Raw genomic sequence first — 20,805 nt, 5'->3', positions numbered from 1 at the left:
GCAGGCTCTCTTTGCCACTAAGCAAGCAAGCAAGGTCAGCAGATATTGTAGGGTAGAGTGCACATTGCACATGGGTGCCCAAAGTCGAGACCACAAAGGAGAGGGTGGGGGGCGAGGGCAGAAACACATCTTTTGACAGCCCTGGTGGAGACCGCAACTTCTGAGAAAAAGAAAAACATTTTAAAACATTATTCCTCCAGAGTGGACACAGTTCTACAATTTATCTGCCCCCTGGGAACACATGGTTCTAATTAGCACAGAGGTATTGTATGAGCTAATGGTGGCCTTGAAGATAAGCACAGGGGTGGAGGGAACCATTGAGTGTCCTGTGGAGGCTGGGGCCATAAATAGCTCTGTCTGGCCTTGAGCCTTGGAGCCAAACAAATATTAACCAAAGCCATCTTTCCCTTCCAGTTGCAACGGACTGTGAAGACAGTTGCTCAGCTCCAAATTCGAAAAACTTCAAATCAGGAAGCTGCTGAAGCTCCTTACCACAAGTAAGTGGAGAGCGCGGGGGTGAGTCTCCATTTGGGGGTGGGTGGGGGGTGTTTGCACTGGGCATAATGGGGGAAGCTTGCATTTTGGAGATCAGTTGAAGAAGCCCTTGTGGCTCGATGGTTAAAGCACTCAGCAGCTACCTTAAAGGCCAGTGGTTCAAACCCATCAGCCAGTCTACGGGAGAAAGATGTGGTAGTCGGTTTCTATAAAGACTATAGCCTTGAAAACCCTTTGGGGGCAGTTCTGGAGGGTTGTCATGATGGCTTTCAAGTCAAAGAAATGTAAACCTTTACTGTGCGGTTTACTAACTGAGCAACTGGCTACAGATTTAACTTCCAGAGGCTTCAGTGAAGGAGCGCTGGAGGCATAGCAGTTAACGTGTTGGGCTCCTATCTACAGGGTCGGCACTCTGACCCCACCAGCTCTCAGGGAGAAAGATGAGGCTTTCTCGGAAAGCCAGTTGTGGTCTCGGAAACCCACAGGAGCAGTTAGTTCTACTCTGTCCTAGAAGGTCACTGCGAGTCAGAATTGATTCGATGGAGATGTTTTGAGGATTCACTGAGATAAGAGATGTCCAGAGCCGAGCCTAAGGTTGCCTAGCACATGGGAGTTCTCAGTTCCCATGTCCTTCTCTGCTGCTACCCAGACTTCAAAGTGAGCTCCTGGCATCCACACCCCCGGCCGTGAAATTGCCCTCAGTAAAGCATAATGATGGGGCTGCTAGATTGACTCTTGGAGCAAGACTCAAGAGATGTGGTGCCCTGCTTTGTTGTTACAGTATTTCGGAAAGCTACCCCTCTCTATTGACCCCATTTATAGAACATCCCTAATGCTTCTCAAAGGGAAAAAAAGAGGAAATCATCTTTGGAGCATCTGCCATGAGAAATGCACTGTGCTAGATAAAACCTCTTGCTGTTAAAACTAAAAGAAAAAAGAAAAAGCTGCGATCAAGTAGATTCCAACTCATAGCAACCCTGTAGGACAGGGTAGAATGCCCAGGTGGGTTTTTGAGACTGTAATTCTTGATGGGAGTAGAAAGTCTGGTGGGTTCGAACTGCTGACCTTTCGTTTCACAGCACAACGCATAATCCACTATGCCACCAGGGATCCTTTGTTGTTGTTAAAACAGCCCCTTTGGTGCTGTCAAATTGATTTTAACTCATTGTGACTCCATGTGACTGAGAACTGCTCCATGAGGTTTCCTAGGTTGTCATAGTTATCCCAGAAATTGGCAGGTTTTCTTTCACTTTGGAGCTGCTGGATGAGGTCAAACCTTCAACTTTTCAGTTATCAGCCAAGCATTTAATTATGGCGCCACCTGGGCTCCATAAACCCTTTCACTTATTTGATATCGTCTAAATTAGTTCTACCCAATAGAACTTTCATCAAAGGTAGGAATGTTCTTCATCTGAACTGTCTGAGCTGGTAGCCATTAGACTTAACACTCTATGGAATGCAGTTCTATTCTACACATATGGGGTTGCCATGGGTTGGAAGTGTTTTGAAAACAACAATAACAATGATGAAGCATGCATGCTTTCCGCATTTAATATATGGTAAAACTGAGACTCCAAAAAGTTAAAGAACTAAACCAACTGTCACAACCCAGGAGTGCAAAAGCTCAGTAGGGTAATAAAGTCAGATATACCTAGTATTCTCCAGATTCCACATCTTACAAATTGTATATGACTGAGGAAAAACCCAACCTCCAGTATTCACTGTCATCATCTATAAAATGCGTAAGAATGGTTACCTGATTTTCAGGTCTTTTATTGAGATTAATGGGTATGAATATATGAGGGGGCTTCAAAATGTTCAGGGGGAAATGGAATTAAGAGATAATGGAGTATTTCCACGGTTGTTTTTTCTGAAGTCCCCTTGAACATAGTGGGGCTCATAGTAGGCTTTCCACTTTCATTCTCTCATCCCTCTGATTCCTCCTCACACACACTATTCAATTACAGAACAGAAATGAAGAGGGCTACAAAAATCATCAAACAACCTCCACTTACTTGATTTGTGGTGCTATCAGGTAAGCATTGGGCTACTGACCAAAAAGTTGGTGGTTCAAAGCCACCCCACCCCCGTCACGCCCTGGAGAAAAGATGAGGCTGCCAGCAGTGTCAAAGATGTAAAGCTTTGGAAACCCTATACAGGGTTATGATGAGTCAAAATTGACTCAATGGATGTGGAGTTTAGTCAAAATTAACAAAAGCCAGGAACAGAGTATCCGCAATGTGCTGTAAGGCCCAGAAAGATGAGCTCTCATCCTGGCTCCCATACATTTCGGGCACACTTGGGATATTTCCACACCTCCTACAGCGGGTTCTAATCTGCAGTGTCTTAGTAAAGCATATACAGGCATCTGTCGTATTGCATGTCACAAATATGGTGCTTTTTACAAATTGAAGGTTTGCAGCAATGCTATGTCAGCAAGTCCATCGGTGTCATTTTCCCGACAGCCTATGCTCACGCGGTGTACAGTTTGGTAATTCACACAATTACTTATATTTTTTCATTATGCTATTGTACCTGTAATAGATTCTTGGTGTAAACATAACTTTTATTAGCACTGGGGAACCCAAAAGGTCACAGGACTCTTTATTGCAATAGTCACTGTATTGCTGTGGTCTGGACCAGGACCTGTGGCGCATGTGTTGTTTGCTTTACATTCTGCAGCACCCTCTAGTGGTATGTGCAAATATAAGCATTACATTTTGGGCCTCTAAAGCACTGGCTCTGAATTTTAGTGTACAACAGAAGCTTCTAATCAAAGATTGCCAAGAATGTTTATTAAGCTTAAATAAGGAGCCCTGGTGGCATCATGAAGTGGTTGCTAACTGAAAGGTCAGAGGTTCGAACCCATTAACACCGTCCCCTGCCCCCACCCCCAAAGAAAAGACCTAGATATCGGCTCCTGTAAAAATTTCAGCCTAGTAAATCCTATAGGGTAATTCTGGCCTATAGGATCATATGGGTCAGAATCCGCTCAATGGCACGCAACAAGAGGGTTGAAGTGGGATCTAAGAATTTGATGTTCTAAAACCTTCCCAGGTGACGTTGAAGCAGCTGATCTGAGAAACATACTTTGAGAATACCTGCTCTAAACCAGCCCCAGCCCACCCTATTTCCACCTGACTCTCATCTCTCTCTCTCTCACACACACACACACACACACACACATATACAATTGATAAGTGAAAGAGGTTTTGTTATTGCTACTGTATTTTGATTTAGGAGTAGTCTTTTAAAGGGGATTTTATGAGGAATAAGTGAGACTATCCGATGGGAAAATCAACAGCCAAGGGTAGTCCAAAAGTATTGCAATAAAGCTCCAGTTTCTACCTGCATTGGTTTACTCCAAACAAAATGTATTTCAACATGTCTCTCAGATCATTGGACAGCTGCAGGCAAGTTTTCTCAGTAATATTTGCCTTAGTCTCATTGGGGGAAACAAGTCACTGCCACTCAGTTGATTCCAACTCATACTGACCCTATTAGGCAAAGTAGAACTACCCCTTTGTGTTTCTGATGCTACAATTTTTTACAGCATCATAAGGCCTCATTTTTCTCCCTTGGAGCGGCTTGTGGGTTTGAACTGCTGCCCTAACCGTCAGTGGACCAACTTGCAACCCACTATGCCACCAGAGCTTCTTTTCGTTCTCATGAGCCTTCAAAAGAATAGGGTAATCAAAACATTAGCTTCCAAGAGGATCTGCTAGGCCATTTCAAAACAGAGCAGTCAGTGCAAATGATTTTAATGATGATTTTTTAAAGGATTTCAAAGGGTTAATCTTGATAGATTTTTCTCAAACACAGGACAAGCATAGGAGCCTATCAGAAGAAAACTCTTAAGAAAGTAGAAACTTGCTGTGTGGACGAAAAGGCCAGGAAAGTTGTGATGAGGATTTTTTTCTCCATCATGACAATGCACATGTCTACTCTTCTAGGGACAAAATGGCTGTGCTAGGGGAATTTCACTGGGAAACTTTACACCATCTCCCAACAGCTATGTTCATCACCCTTCAGACTTAGTTTTGCTCCCCAAACTCAGAGAACATTTAAAAGGCAGAAACACCATCCGAGTCCCTCGAGGATGGCAAAACTGCTACTTTGATGTGGTGTAAATTAGAGAGCACAGATTTCTTAAGGGAAGGGTAAGAAAGATGGTATCACTGCCTTCAGCAGTGTAGACACTTAGGAGGAGGCTATGTTCAGACACAATAGCTTTATATTTGGATAGTTTTGAAAATAAAGGCTTGTATTATAGCAATACTTTTTCGCTTAGCCTCATAGCCTTAAAAAAATAGAAAACATGCAACAACAAAACCCTAAGGACCATAAAATACAAATAAATTTTCCTAGAATCAAAGGGTTATAAAGTGATAGAATACAGCTTAAAAGATTTCTGACTCCAAAGCTATAATAAAGTTTAGCAATGCCACTGCCAAAAATAAGGTCCACACCCATATGATACAAATGTCAACAGAAAAAGATTAGTTTTCATTACTGTAGTCTGAATTTTACCTCATAGTTCTTACCTGTCTTTACTAACCAAAGAGCCCTCGGTATTCTATGTGCCGTAGTGGGTTATGTTAGCCTGCTAACTGCAAGGGCAGCACTTTAAATCTGCCGGTCACTCTCCTGGAGAAAGGATTTCTACGTCTGTGAAGACTTACTGCCTTGGAAACCCAAAGGGGCAGCTGTGGTGTCACTAGGAGTTGGAATCAACTTGATGGCAGTGGGTTTGGGTTGGCATTTGAATAGAAGGTGTGCAGAAAGGGGTAGAATCTTCATCACTATTGGTGCCTGGGGAATTCATCATTTCAGTGATCAAAGAAGACATGGAACAAAGGAAAGGGGCAAAGGGAAGGGAAATATTTTTCTTTAACAGTTGAGCAAATACACAAAAACATTTGAATTGCGGGCCATGGTGTCCTCCATTTGGAGACACTGGCTTCATTTTAATCTTAGAAATGATACATAGCCCCTAGTGGGGAGCCCTAGTGGCATAGTGGGGTTACACAGTGGACTGATTCCCCACAAGACCAACAGTTTGAAACCACGAGCTGCTTCACCGAAGAAATGCGACTCTCTACTTCCGTAAAGATCTCCAGTTTCAACAACCTACAGGACCAGTTCCATCCTGTCCTGCAGGTTCGCTATGGGTCAAAATTGACTCCATGACAGTGAGTTTTGGGTGAGAGATTAAAAACAAACCACACAAAAAAGCCTCCTGCGATTTCTAATTTGGTCTCTACAAAGAGCGTCTGAGGCTGTATATTTTTAAGAGCAGACAGCCTCTTCAGTTGTCCTCAAAGCAGCTGGTGGTTTTGAACCGCCAGCCCTGAGGTTAGCAATCCAAGCGCGCTTGAGATTGCCAAATTCGACAAAACAGAAAGGTGGGTGTGAAAAAAATCCCATAATTCCATGGACCAAAGAGCCAATCCTTTGCTGGAATTTGGTGACATCTAGCGGCTAACTGGTGAGGTGTATGCCTCAACCAGAGAACTTTCTGGAAAAGTAATCGAGTGTATACTTGCCTGAAGGGCGCTGTGCTTGCTGATCAGGACAAAAAGGTAAGAGCGCCTCAGCCTCCTTAGAAATTCAGTTTTTCCTGAGGGGAGAGGTTGTCATATTGAGAGTTGTGTTTAACTCTGTCGAGGAGCTGGGGGTAGGGGGCGAAAGAGGTGGGAGTGGGAAAGAGGATAGGGAGCGAGGAGCTGTTGTATGATGGGGGGTTGAGAAAGGTTCCAGGAAACAGTCGCCAGGAAGAGAAAGGGAGAGGGACTGGCGGGGGAGGGGTAAAGGAACAAGCCGCGGGGTGGGGATGGAGGGAGAGATTACTGGGGGAACAAGAAACTGCCCCCTTGGAGTTGCTAATAGGTGAATAGGAGGGTTTGGATCTACTTCACTTGGGAACAGTGGTCTAACCCAGGATTTTTGCCCTGAGCAAAATGTGAAAGAAAGTAGTTTTAGGGTCTAAAATGGAATCGATAGGGGAAACAAAAGTAGGTATATATATTTTTAAAATAGCTATATTTAACAAGTCCTTTATTTCAGTTGTTATCCACTAGACTTATTTTCCATGAGAACAATTTTCAAACATGCAAAAATAGAGAACCATCGCAATAAACATCCATACACATATCCCCGAAATTTAAGTGCAGCTCACCTACGAGAAGACTGGCGCGCGCACAAGGACACCCCTCCCCGCCCACCCCCGATTCCCCACCCCCAATGCGAGCGCGAAAGCCTAGCGCACACTCCAAGGGCCACGCGAGCTTGACCATGCACGCACACACCCAGGTCCCAAAGACACGCCAGTGACACCAACCACCTCCACTCACGTGCACATCAAAAACACCCCACTCATCCTCCACCCCCGCCTCCCTCCGCGAGTTGCGCAAGATGTAGGGGGCGTGGCCCCAGGTTTGACCTCGCGCTTTCCTACCGGCGGGAACCTTAGCTCATTTCCGCCCATCTCGTTTCCGCAGGCCACGTAGCACTTCCTTTCCTAGTGAGGCGGGGGGAGGGAGGGTGGACCCATAATGCCTCTCTGCAGAAAAAAAAAAAACCTTCTAGTCTGGGGAACTCTGGGTCTTGAAAATAGGCCACGTGAACACTCTGTCCTATAGACTTATGACCCAAAAGCTGTCGCGCTTTTGGAGGGTGGGCCTAAAACCTAAGAGGGCGAATGTGATTGGCTACAGCCTACATTATAAGAAGGAACGTGATTGGTTTACTCATATCCCTTACCGTGAAGAAGCAGGTTGCTAGCACCCGCCTTTATTGCGGCTAAGTGTCATTGATGACGTATAAGCCTTCGTCCAATCATTTGCTTATGGAACATTCTAAAACTTAGACAAGACGAATGTGATTGGCTGGAGGGCCTAAGCCCGCCTCCAGGGTGACGTGTCTGCGTATGGATATCAGTTGCCAGAGAAACCTGGCTTCACTATGGCGGTTGGAGGGTCGGCAGTGAACACACGTCGGCTGCTGGGCAGAGCTGGATTCACGTTTCAGGTTTCGGGGTGGGGGTGGGGAGGACGGGTTGGCGATTCCCTTTTTGTTAAATATAGGCAGAATCAGCTAGTTGTTTTCTTACCGGGCAGAGTTGGTGCGAATTCCTGCTCGTCAACGCCCAGCTCGGGCAAAGCTTCTGTTCTTTCTGCGTCGCGGTTTCCATGTTTGTAAAATGGTGATAATAGTTCTGCCTTAGAGACGTGTTCTGAGGGCTAAGTATGATTCAGTATGTGTAAAGTACGTCATAAGAAGCCTGGCTCCTGTAGATATTCCTATTATTTCGATAATACCGCCGAGAACAGAATGAGAAAATGCGTATGAATTATGTAAATTCGCTCGTTACAGTTCCTTGCCCATCAACTTCCCTGTGAGAAATTAAGCGATACTAGAAGCAGTCTTTACCAATGAAAGGATGCGTAAACAGATTTCCTTCAAATTAATGGGGATTTGAATGTTCCAAATTGAGAAGTTAAAAAAAACGAGCGAAGCTACAGATTATCAACCACATGCGATGCGTAGGCCTTGTTTGCATCTTGCTTTGAACATACCAACTGGAAAAGAGTATTTTATGATGCCGTTGGGGAAATTTGAACACGATTCGATATTTTGGGGTTTTTAATGAAATTTAGGGCTTTTTCAAAGGCGTTATAATGACAATTGTGGTTATGTTTCGAAATTGCCTATCTTGTGACGATAGCGACTGATATATTTACGGGTTAAATGATAAAATATCTGGGATTGGCCTCGAAATACGTAGATTTGCTGCAAAAAAATTCGGTGAAGAGGAAAATGGGGCGGGCTAGACACGAAATTAAATTAGTCTAAAGTTTAAAAGCTAGTGATATTCTACTTTCGTATATATTTGAAATTTTCCTTAATAAAATAGCTTTAAAAGTCAGCTTATTACGTGAGCTTTAAAAATCGGGGTGGGGGGGCAGTGGGTGGGGTTATAGATAAAACAAGATGGCCTTTGAAGCTGGGTGAGGGATTTATGCGTGTTCGCAATCCTGTAACCTCTAATTTTTTATCCATGTGATTTTTTTGTTTCATTAAAAAGCCCAAAAAAGGTAATTTGTCTTCCAAAACAAAAATATACATGCTTTGAAAATACAACCACAAGAGATGAAAAAGAAACGTTTGTATATTGTTTATCAGCCTTGGTGTCCTTTGTGTGTGATAAAAAATCCTTTGGATTGGTGAGAAAGAAAATATTATCTCATGCATTTGTATTTTGTGTCCTTTCTTGTTCCCTTCTTTGACCCTCTAGGTCAGCATCTAAAAAGCTAAGTTTGCTGCCCACTAAGGATCAGAAGATCTGATCCTGCTTACAGAACTGTCCCTCATTACAGAATTCTAGGTAAGTGCTTCCCTTCTCCTGACCTCAGTCCTCAAACATCATGCCACAGAGGCTTCTTAAATGTCCAGGAATATTTTGAAGATTAATAAGCTGTCTGGATTTTAATAAGCCCATTGGTCCTTCAATATAGAAAGTGTATGTACAGGCATAAACAACAGAGGACTTATATAAACTCGTGATCTTTGATTATGAGATTCTACAAACAATGCCCTATGTTTAATTACACAAATTTATATATTTACTATCGTTTTCCTTCTAAGGCCTCCGATATGCAGCATAATTTCGTGGTTAAGAGCAAATACTGATTTCTTAAATTAAAATTCTGACTCTGCCACTTAACTATACCATCCTGGACAAGATATTTACTCACTTTTTACCTCGGTTTCCCCATATGTAAAATAGAAGTGATCAAAGTGCCAGAATCTTGCTATGTGCTTGTGTAAGTGCTTTTTTTTCTGACACATCCTATTTTGTACACACACATTTCTAAAAGCAGTGGATACCTCTATTTTGGAAATATAATAATACTATTGGTTTCTCTCCTGATTTTCCAGAAGCAGCAGTTCCCACTAAAACTGAAATCTGAAATTTTGACTTCTGGCTTGTCCTAGCAATCTAAAAATGTCTTAAGTGTTGTTGATCATATTTATCAGGGAATTCCCAGGTGTCAGATAAGTCACAAATCATAATTTCAATCTGTCAATAGTTTTTAATATCATGCCTCCCCGTCTGAAAAATTTAAAAAAATAAAGATGTTCCAAGATTCAAAAGAGACATACTATGAATGTAACTGACATGGTGTGTGCACATTTAAAGATTTATTCCGTCGGACTAGGAGATGTTATGCATACTTATTTGTCACAAAGATGTTAGTAGTTGGGAGTTTGCATTCCTGATTGGCCCATCCATCACATGCATGGGTTAAAGGAAGGTTTTTCAGTCTCTTGAGGGCTTAATTTTCTCGTGAAGTTCTTGCATTTTCCTATTTTTCTCCCTTCCAAAAGCTAGGTTTCAGAGGTGGGCACTGCCGAGGTAGAAGAGATGAATTGGCAGAACACCCCTCCATGTGAAGCCATTTGGAGAATGATTAAAGGCTAAAGGGAGCAGGGTGGATTGCTAATCCAGTAGGAGCTCAGAAAGGCATCAGGGTAACCTGAAATAGAGGAAGCCTTAATGAGGAAACTGATCTCGACTGGGGCTCTCAGAATGAGCAGGCCATAGGGGGAAGTTGGAAACCAGTCTGAATGGTATGCCTGGAGAGTATGCAATAAGTAATATTATCTACTAGTTCAGCTATACATAGGATCTGTGGATAAGAATAGCTCCAAATAGCATTGTAAATGTTAAGCACTTTTTAAAATTAATTTTAAGTTGCATAAGTGAATACATTCTCACTGTAAAATTTGAAAATGGTACAGACTGGGCTTGTTTTCTTTTAACCACCCTCAATCTCCAGAGGTGACCACCATTACTGGTTTGATCTATTTTCTTCTAGATCTCTAAATTGTGTACCTTTTTTTTTTAATGTGTATGGCTATTTAATTGTTTTTTGTTTTTCTTTTTACACAAATAGGGTATCACTATAAGTATTGTTTCGGAACTAGCTGGTTTTGTCCTTGGATATCTTATCCAGTCATCTTGTTCTCTGATTCCTTTCACGATGGCATTCCTTTTTAAACTAGCATGCTATTCCATCTTATGGCTATATACCACATCTTACTTTGATAAACTGGGGATTGACTCTGCTGTTTGCTACTTCAAATAATACTGCTGTGTCAAACATTCATGTGTAGTTCTCTTGGGGCATATATGCAAGTGTTAGTCTAGACTCTGGAGTAGGCGTCCTCAAACTACAGCCCACAGGCCACATGCAGCCCGCCGAGGACATTTATCCTGCCCGCTGGGTGTTTTTGCTCCGTTTGTTTTTTTACCTCTAAGGTGTGTGCAGTGTGATTAGGAATTTGTTCACAGTTTTTTTTTAAAACTATAGTCCGGTCGTCCAATGGATCTGAGGGACAGTGAACTGGCCCCCTGTTTAAAAAGTTTGAGGACCCCTGCTCTAGAGCAACATATATTTCTAAGCTCTGAGAATAATCAGATGTCTCACTGTGACAGAAAAGATGGCTTAGAGTGATGCCTTTAAGAAATGAAAACAGATAACAGTTGTATGAGCCCCTAATAAAATGTTAAAAAAAAAAAAAGAAATGAAAACAAAAAACATTGCAAAGAGAAAACCACAAAAGACCCATATACCTTTGGGAGTTCAGGGTAAGATAGCATTTCAAATCACTGTGGATTCTTTGGTAACTGACATTAGGAACCGTTTGTTATATGTTTGGGGGAAAGCTAATGCCTTTTATGCAAAAATAAATACACTCAATGGATTAAAGATTTAAATGCAGGGATAAAGCAATAAAAATTATTGTTTAATGCAGGGATTAGTATAAGCAGTCATTCTTGTGTTATTGGTTGGGACTAGTTTTCCTAAACATGATCTAAAAGCCAAAGATCACAAGAAGACGGATAGGTGTGTGGTTTTTTGTTTGTTTGTTTTCTTTGTGTGTGTGTGTGTGTGTGTGTGTATATTCCTGGACATGAATTTTTAAAGTAAGCCACCATAAAAAGACACAAGATAGAACCGTTTGGAAAAAACATTCCCAACATACTCAAAGAGGTTAATAGACTAGACATCAACAAAATCAGCACATTTTTTCGTTTCCCCACTCCCAAAAGACACATTGACCAATGATCATATGAAAAGATATCACACAAATTCAATAATGAAAATAAGATACCTTATTACCTATTGGCAAAAAAAAAACTTGCCCCCAAATAGAGTTTATCCATTGTTGATATTGGGGAAAGGATCTACTGCATTCTTGTTAGGATTAGCAGTTCAAATGGTTCTACTTTTGGGAACAGATCTTTCAGCAATAGCGAGCCTATTGCGTTAATATAGCTGTACTATTACACTATTTTTTTTATAATAAAGTGTTAGAAGAACTGAGTGCTCGATGCGGGACTGGTTAAACATGGCACATAAAAAAAATAATACAGAATATAATGGGGCTGTTAAACATGAAAGTGAATGTGCACATAAATTTTAAAGCGTGTGTACCAGTTTATTCCTGGGGGGTGTTGAGGTGGTAAGGGGAGAATGTTCCAGAATATGTACATGGTACTTGAAAGTCTACAAAGGGAAAATCAAAATGGTGTCAAAAGATTGATTACTTGGGAGAAAATTGGCTTATTACTTACAGAATAGAGTTCTAGGTGGGTTAAGTCCATAAAAATAAGTCATTTTAATGTTAAAAGACATCCATACCTGGCTATCTAAATCTTGGGGAGGATGGAGGGTTAAAGGTTATACTATAAAAGAAAATATTTACCAAGCTAGGACATACTTAATCATAAAAGGCTATATGTAATTTCTTTTAGAACTGAAAAACCACTTCAAGTTCATGGGCAAAGGATAAAAAGTTGAAATATAAATGTTAAAGCTTCAGTAATAAAAAAAATCAAGCAACCCCCTTTTCCTCCTCAAATTCATATATACATGAGGTTGCCCAGTAATGGCCTGGTTATGAAGTATCCTGACTGCCATTTGTTGGATTTTCCTGAGGTGATTTGGCAGTAAGAACCTTAGGAGGTAGGCCTCTTGACTCACTAAATCCACTTTGGAAATCTTGCAAAGGAAATGGGAAAATGTTTGCAGAGCATTGCTGTTGGTGTGGGAGAAAACTGAAAGGGGTTGGTCAGGGAAGGAGTGACCATTTGGTGAGATGGGTGCCTCAAAGTAGATGGCAGGGATGACCATGGTAAGGGCAAGTTCAAGATTATCCTGTCTTTCCCAAAAGACTCTAGTACTGGCTGCTAGCTCCAAGGTCAGCAGTTCCAACTCCCTGGCTGCTCTCAGGTTTATAATCCCAGAAATCGGAAGGCGCTGTTTTGCTCCACCCTTAGAGGTTAATGTGAGTTGGTGTCAGCTGGGTAGCAGTGGGTTTGCTTTTTATTATAGACCCAGAAGACCTGGAGGTACAGTAGTGAAGCATTTGGCTGCTAGCTCCTTTGAGGGGTGGAAGTACATTTCCTTAAAAATTAAAAGAGGGACAAGTTTCCATTGTCTTTAAGTCAATTCCTTGGCTAGGGGTCCTTCCATACAGACTACAGCCTTGAAAACCCTAGGAAGTAAGTAATTCCAAGGTCCCTGTGAGTTTGAATCAATCTGGCTGGTTTGAGTTCGTGATTTGGTTTTTTAATACCTGCTGCTAGGTAAGTAGCCCTGGTGGCATTAGGCTGCTAGTAGCAAATGTGACTGCAAAACCATCCAGAGAAAGGAGGCACACTAGCTCCCCTAAATATTTAGTTGGAGAACCCCTGTATAGGGTTGCTTTGAGTCAGAATCACCTCTTTGGCAGCAGTAGTATTTGTTAATGGAGGACCCCAGTGCTAATGAAAGATTTGAAAGGTGTGCTGAGGCCTATAAACTTGAGTCCATGCTGATTCAATGACCCTCTTGTGGGTGCTGGAGCTACAAATGGTTTTGAACTGGCAACCATCTGGATTACAACCCAACTTGTAACCACTATACCACCAGGGCTCCTGAACAAGCCTTGTAGCAAATTGAAATTAATGTAGTTCCATAAAGCAAAACCAGAGGACTGGTGTTGGCTTCAAATGGGTTTACAGGTGGGGCTTGACAGGATTTAGAGAAAGGAGACAAGCCCAAGAGGAACAGAGATTAGGCATACCAAAATAAATAAACTACCTGAAAACTGGTGCCTTCATAATCTAAAGTAGCTCAGTAAACTAATGCTGACAAAATGCCAACTTGAAGAATGCAGAACATTTGCAACTAACCAGTGGGAGCAATCAAAGCTACTGGGAGGAGTGAAATGGTGATGGTAGTAAAGCTATCCCCAAAACGTTGCTTTTATCCCTTACTATATAAAGTTGATGTCGGCTCCTGGCATCCCTATGACAGAACTGAGTTGGTCTGAATTTCTGAGGTAAATCTTAATAGGAGTAGGCCACGTTCCACACATTGCTTGATGGGTTTGAACCACTGACCTTGAGCTTAGCAGCCATTATGTTTGTATTGCTGGTAGGGACCCGAGGCTAGTTGTAAAAATTTAATCTTGGAAACCTACAAAGGCAGTTCTGTGCCCTGTAGGTTCATTGTGAGTCAGAATCAACTTAATAGCAGTACATTTGAGATTGTTCTTTGGTTTTCAAAGAGCTGCTTCCCTGCTGTTATTCACAGACCTGAGTCAGTGATGCAAGTAATTTTCCAGCACACTTAGAGGTTTCATTCAATTTGGGATTGCATACGAATGCCTGCCGGAATGAGTGGAGGATGCTTAAACTGGCCATCTGTAATGAGAGCCAGGTGTGAGGTCTGTATACACAGCAGTGCAGGTTCCTTCACCTCACCTAGGAGTAGTAATAAGCAGTGTGGCTTCCAAAATAGTTCTTGTCCTGCCTGGCACCACTATTACCTGTTTTACCCAGGCAGGTCTGCACTGAGTCATGTTTTTGTCAAAGTCTGGAAGCAGAGCCCCCCAAATAGCCTTTTTTAAAAACTATTTTGTTGTAAGCATGATAGTTTGCTGTACACTCAAGTATAAGCCGAATTTTTCAGCACATTTTTAATGCAGTTTTTGTGGTACAATTAGGTGCCTCGGAGGATATTTGAGTTGGCTTATACTCAAGTATATCAGTAATACCATGGCCAAGCCTGCAGTCCTCATGTGATCTTTCACGGATCAATGGAAATCCTGCAGAAAGCTTGGCAACAAGGGGGGGCGGGGTGTGTCTGCATACCCCTGGCAGCCAGAAGGTTACAGATTCTCACAAAGCCCATCTCCCATCTTCAGTGATTTTGATAGTGGGAAGCTGACTGTTCCCTTTAATTCTTTCCGCTTAGAGAAGTGCGTCTTTTTTTTTTTTTTAAGTGTGCGTTTTTCAGTCAGATTAGTGTTTAGTGAAAGTGCCAACACCCAGGCCTCTTGCCAATCACTGGATTTCCTGCTGCTGGGCTTTAATTTCCAAATGTGTTTCTTCCAATTCCCCCATCAGGATTTCACTGGTAGCCTGAGGACTGGAATCGTGGCTGTGTATGTGAATGGTAGTTAGGGAAACCCATTGTAAGTTTGGTTTGGCAGCATCTCCTTTTTTTCCTTTTCAAAAAGTGTCAGTTGCCATCTAGTTGATTCTGATTTCTGGTGGCCACATTTATGCAAAATAGCACTCCACGGTTTTCAAAAGGCTGTGATCTTGCCGATGCAAATTGCCCATCTGTCTTGAGGGGCCTCCTTGGAAATGTGTTTGAACTGCTAAGCTATTGACTAGTTGACCACTTAACCATGGTGTCACCCAGGTACTCTTTCCCAAAGGTAAGCCCTGTCATAATCTGGTTATTTTGTCTGTCTAGTCATTGCCCTATGTGGGTCTACACTATAGTGTAAACACAAATTGGATCACAGGTTCATCATAACAATTCCCTCCTTTGGTCTATGGCCTCTCCTTTTTCTTCCACAAAGAGAAAAAGGTGTTAAGCAGCTGCTGATGGAAAGGTTGACAATTGAAATTCTCAGGCCAGAGAAAGATGCACCAGTCTTCTTCTGTAAAGATTACAGCTTTGGTCACCCTGTGGGCAGTTCTACCCTATAGGGTCAGCATGAGTCTGAGTTGACATGATAGGAATGGATTTGGAGCTGAGTTTAGTTAGATTTGTTTTGGTTACAGCCTTCTCTGGAGGCTTAGTAGGCATAGTTGGGCAATCGCAAGGTCAGCAGTTTGAAACCACCATCCACTCCATGGGACACCTAATGAGTTAATCTCGGAAATCCACAGGGGCAGGTCTGCTCTGTAGGGTCTCTGAGTCAGCATAGGCTCCATGGCAGTGAGTTTAACACATTCTTTTATGAGGTGCATATGTAGTCATTTGTATTACCATTTCCCTAGTGAAGAATATTTAGAAATAGCCAGTTTTTGGTGTTGCAAGCACTGCAGTAAACATCTTTGTGTGCATGTACAGGTGTTCCTGCAAAGCACCTCACTAGCACTTCAGCTGCGTCGCATTCATTCAATTCTTAGAAGAAACTGAAGGGTAGGGATAATTAACCACATTTTGCAAAGGTGCAAACTGAGGATAAGCATTTGCGTGTTCCTCTTAATTCCATTCCTCCACATGCCTTTTGAAGCCCCTCTCCTCCTTCCCCCATAAATGCCTAAGGTGTCACAGCTTAGAAGTGGTAGCCTAATTGAAGTACAAGTCTTATGTGACATCAGAACTCATGTATCATCTCTGATACCTTAGTTGTTATCAAATTGTTATTCCTGTATAAGTATAAAAAGCTTGCATTGTTATTTTCTGTGGTCATGAAAAGTCCTCTTCATTGCAGATCCCCACCTCATCCTTCCAAACCATCCCTGAAGACCTGTAAGAGAGTTCCATCTCAGAAAGCACTAGGAGTTCTTGGGAGGGGAAGAAAGAAGAAGATTATGTAAGTCAAAGCTCCTATTTCATCTGTATTTTTCATATCAATAGGAATACAAGATCCCTTATATTCCCATCCCTGTTTTTCTAGCTCTCTCGCCTGAATTTTGCACTGAAAACTCTACCTCTTTGGCTCCCGAAATAGCTTTCTCCGAATCCTAGGGGTGCTCTGCCCATTTTTTTTTCTACTTCCCTCCCCTACGGTTTCTAGAACTTCATACTTGACTAACTCCTCCCCATTTCTATTCTCCCTGTATTACTGTATTTCTTTAATTTATGGTTTCCATTACTAACAATATGGGGGGGGCTTCAAAAAATGGAATTCAAAGATAAGGGAATTTCTCCATGAACTTTTTGAAGCCCCCTTATATAAGGATTATTCTCAAATCTCCATTTCTGGCTCTAACCTCACCTGTGCCCTAAAGTTGTATGTCTAACTGCACATCTCACACTTACTAGGTCTAATACAGATCTTTTTCCCTCTAATCCTTTACCACCTCCTCTGGATACAATTTCATTTGATAATACTAAGGTTCTAGGCACCCATCTTCAAAACCTGTGATTCATCATTGAGTTCTCCCTCACCGATTTATCCCGGCCTCCAACAATTCCATCTCTTGTTCCTATAGTATTCTCTGCCTGTAACTACCATTGTATAAATCTAGTTTTTTGTTTGGTTTTTTTAATCATTTTATTAGGGGCGCATACAACTCTTATCACAATCCATACATACATCAATTGTGTAAAGCACATTTGTACATTCATTGCCCTCATCATTCTCAAAACATTTGCTCTCCACTTAAGCCCCTGGCCTCAGCTCCTCGTTTTTTCTCCTTCCCTCCCCGCTCCCCCCTCCCTCAAGAACCCTTGCTGACTTAGAAATTATTGTTTTGTCATATCTTACACTGTCCGACGTCTCCCTTCACCCATTCTTCTGTTGTATGCCCCCCAGGAAGGAGGTTGTATGTAGGTCCTTGTAATCCGTTTTATAATTGTCACTATAGGCATTTGAATCCCCAGGACTTAGCATAGAACCTGAAGCAGGTTACTGACTGACCAGCTAGATTCCTGAAGAGGGAATTACTGATGTGCTAGTATTTTGTTGCTGATTCCAAGCTGACCCTTGGGAAAATCAGTTTCTCTTGACTGTCATCACTCTTTAAGTTCAGGACTTTAAATCACTGCCTACCTGCACTTAACATGAGAACTTGCACTATTGCTTATTTTCATTTTAATCGTCTTTATGCCTTTCCTCTATTCAGAAGCCTTTACTTAAACTCCACTGCCTTTTTAAATTTTCATTTTATTTGTATCTGTCATTTGTTCTATACGAGGCAGCCTCAAAAAGTTCATGGAGAAATTCCCTAATCTTTTAATTCCATTTTTTTGTGTGTTGTTGGTAGTGGAAACATTTGATTTATGGGTAGGTGAGTAGGTGGGTGGCTGGGAGGGATAAGGGTCATAGGTAATGAGGATTTTGGGGGGGGGGAGTCACTTATAAAAGGTCTTCTACTAGGATTTGAAATCCAAATATCAAGGGAATATGTATTTTGCTTTGATATACCTTGATAAGCATACTCTGTTAAATGTTGCTGTACAAAACAACCAAGTACAATGCTTTTTATGTTACAGTGGTTGGAATAAAAACAGGGTTGAATGAGTTCCAGAAAGCAGGGCTCTCAAACCCGTGGACAACAATCTGCCGAAGAAGACAACTTCAAGAAACCAACTAGAAGCAACATGCAGAGAAGCAAGATGAGAGGGGCCGCCTCAGGAAAGAAAACAGCTGGTCCTCAGCAGAAGAATCTGGAGCCAGCTCTTGCAGGCAGATGGGGGGGTCGCTCTGCAGAGAATCCCCCATCTGGATCTGCAAGGAAGACCAGAAAGAACAAGCAGAAGCCTCCTGGAAACGGAGATGGTGGCAGTACCAGCGAAGCACCTCAGCCACCTCGGAAGAAAAGGGCCCGGGCAGATCCTACTGTGGAAAGCGAGGAGGCATTCAAGAATCGTGTGGAGGTGAAGGTGAAGATTCCTGAAGAATTAAAACCATGGCTTGTCGAGGACTGGGACTTAGTTACCAGGCAGAAGCAGCTGTTTCAGCTCCCGGCTAAGAAGAACGTGGATGCCATCCTGGAAGAGTATGCAAATTGCAAGAGATCTCAAGGAAATGTCGACAACAAGGAATATGCAGTTAACGAAGTTGTGGCGGGAATAAAAGAGTATTTCAATGTGATGTTGGGCACTCAGCTGCTCTATAAATTCGAGAGGCCCCAGTATGCCGAGATCCTCATGGCTCACCCTGAGGCGCCTATGTCTCAGGTTTATGGTGCACCCCACCTTCTGAGATTATTTGTAAGAATCGGCGCGATGTTGGCTTACACGCCCCTTGATGAAAAGAGCCTGGCGCTATTGTTGGGCTATCTGCATGATTTCCTAAAATACCTGGCAAAGAATTCTGCGGCCCTGTTTACTGCCAGTGATTACAAAGTGGTTTCTGCCGAGTACCATCGCAAAGCCCTGTGAGGGTCTACTGACCACTCACTGTTAATGTCTGGATATCTGTAAACCTTTTTTTTTTTTTTTTTGGTTCTTAGTCCTTTTTCTTGTATAATTGATGTTCTCTAAAATTGTTAATGTATCACAGGGCTGACATTTAAGTTCGTTTTCTGTTTGTTTCGAACAGAAAATAGAAGGGAGTCTAAACTCCTTTTCTCATTTCAAAGTTGCTACCAGTGTGCGCAGTTATTAGACAATGAAGAAACCTTCAGTAGAACATTTTATTGCCTAGTTGACAACATTGCTTGAATGCTGGTGGTTCTTTCTATCCCTTTGACACTACACAATTTTCTAATATGTGTTAATGCTACGTGACAAAATGCCCTGATTCCTAGTGCCAAAGGTTCAACTTAATGTATATACCTGAAAACCCATGCATTTGTGCTCTTTTTTTTTTTATGGTGCTTGAAGTACAACAGCCCGTCCTCTGCAAATCATCTATGTTGTTGTTCCTTAGGCATTCTATCTTTGCTGAAATTGTTGAAGGATGGTGGTTTGTTTCATGGTTTTTGTATTTGAGTCATACATATTCTAACATGATAGAGGCAATGCATTCTTGTGTAGCCGCGGTTTTCTGAAAAGTTGATATTTTAGGAATTGTATTTCAGATCTTAAATAAAATTTGTTTCTAAATTTCAAAACAAACCATTTGCAGTGTGCCTTTAATATTACTGAGGTGTAGATCAAGGTTGCAAGCTAGGATTTCAGGGGTGGGGCTCGGGGTTGGGAATGAACAGCTGGTGAGTTAGGCCTCCGAAAGTGGAAGAATCTCTTTTCCTTCTTGGGTGTGGCAGCTGGCACTGAGCCCTGTCATGCCTGTCTCCTTAAGGCAGCATTGCTTTCTAGTTCTGCTTGTAAGAGCCAATTTTGCCCAAGTCCCCCATACTCTATGAGTTTGGTATAATGAAACATTTCCCAGATATTACAATAGTCCTTGAGGAGCCCAGGTGTTGCCATGGTTAAAGCCCTGGGTGAATCGAACCCCCCAACTGCTCCTAGGAAGAAAAGTTCGGCAGCCTTGTAAACAGTGCAGCAGTTCTGACCTGCCCTGTGGTGTCACTATGTCTGAATGGCTGGCAGGTTTTTCTAATACCAGTCCCATACACTTAAGAGCTTTTTCACACCAGACAAAGCATAGGCAGCTACCTTAGTTCATCTCAAAAATTCATGTTGATTTTTGGCCAAGGATGGCAGCCTTCCATAGTTCAGGCACCTGTCATTTGTCCTGTGCTTTTGGATATAACATTGGGAGTCCTAGGCCCTGTTGGGCGGGAGGGGGGGTTGTTGTGGGGTGATCCATGGGGAGGGATAGTGTTAGAGACCTATGCTTAGAAATCCCTCTTACATGGAAAATTACCAGTCAAACCCAAGGTTGGTTTTTGTGTTTATTTTTCATGGTAGTATTTTCCATTATGTGAAAAAAGATTTCCGTGGTTACTCTAGACTTTTTAGGACATGGAGCAAAAAGGACCGTGGAACTAAGCAGCACATAAAATTCCACTGGATCGTTCAGCCACAGTTCCAAGTGGGGGAAAAAGGGTACTTGAGTTAAGGAGAATTAATCTTTTCCAAGTTGTCAGCTTAAGAGTTGGGGGCAGGGGAAGGTTCCTGTTGCTAACAGCCCCTTGGGCTGGGCCCTGGAGAGTAGGAAGGGAGAAAATGAGAATGGAGGAAGAGAGGGAAAAGGGTGAGGGGAAGGGGAAACGGAGGAGGGCAGAACGGAATGGTTACAGCTCGAGAGTTGGGGTGGGGGAAATATCCCTGATCTCACTTTCTTCTAACACCTTCACACCACCTGCCTGCTACAAGCCTGAGGACAAGAAAAGCATTTGATGTAATCCATATTGGTCACAGAACAGGAAGGAAA

The 20,805-nt window shown here is 42.3% G+C and overlaps 1 protein-coding gene across 4 annotated transcripts; it reads left to right on the top strand.

Annotated features, from left to right (window-relative positions):
• The first annotated feature begins 395 nt into the window (after positions 1-395).
• MORF4L2 (mortality factor 4 like 2) lies at positions 396-19,583 on the top strand. Of its 4 annotated transcripts, XM_045290651.1 has the most exons (5): positions 396-497; positions 2,463-2,530; positions 8,792-8,881; positions 16,288-16,389; positions 18,015-19,583. In XM_045290651.1, the coding sequence occupies exon 5, from the start codon at positions 18,039-18,041 to the stop codon at positions 18,903-18,905; it is 867 nt and encodes a 288-aa protein (XP_045146586.1). In that variant the 5' UTR covers positions 396-497; positions 2,463-2,530; positions 8,792-8,881; positions 16,288-16,389; positions 18,015-18,038; the 3' UTR covers positions 18,906-19,583. The 4 variants fall into 4 exon arrangements, with proteins under 4 accessions (XP_045146586.1, XP_045146583.1, XP_045146585.1 ...); XM_045290648.1 differs by lacking the exon at positions 2,463-2,530; XM_045290650.1 differs by lacking the exons at positions 396-497; positions 2,463-2,530 and adding an exon at positions 5,995-6,077.
• Positions 19,584-20,805: the final 1,222 nt, after the last annotated feature.

The sequence above is a fragment of the Echinops telfairi genome, unplaced genomic scaffold (assembly GCF_000313985.2).
Source record: "Echinops telfairi isolate 266 unplaced genomic scaffold, ASM31398v2 ScPeMD7_47;HRSCAF=170, whole genome shotgun sequence".
NCBI classification, from domain to species: domain Eukaryota; kingdom Metazoa; phylum Chordata; class Mammalia; order Afrosoricida; family Tenrecidae; genus Echinops; species Echinops telfairi.
Note: the sequence above shows the minus strand (reverse complement) of the source record. Positions and strands in the feature narration are given on the sequence as shown.

Coding starts and splice junctions, on each gene's coding strand:
- MORF4L2 (XM_045290648.1), top strand. CDS start 18,039: ATGAGTTCCAGAAAGCAGGGCTCTCAAACCCGTGGACAACAATCTGCC.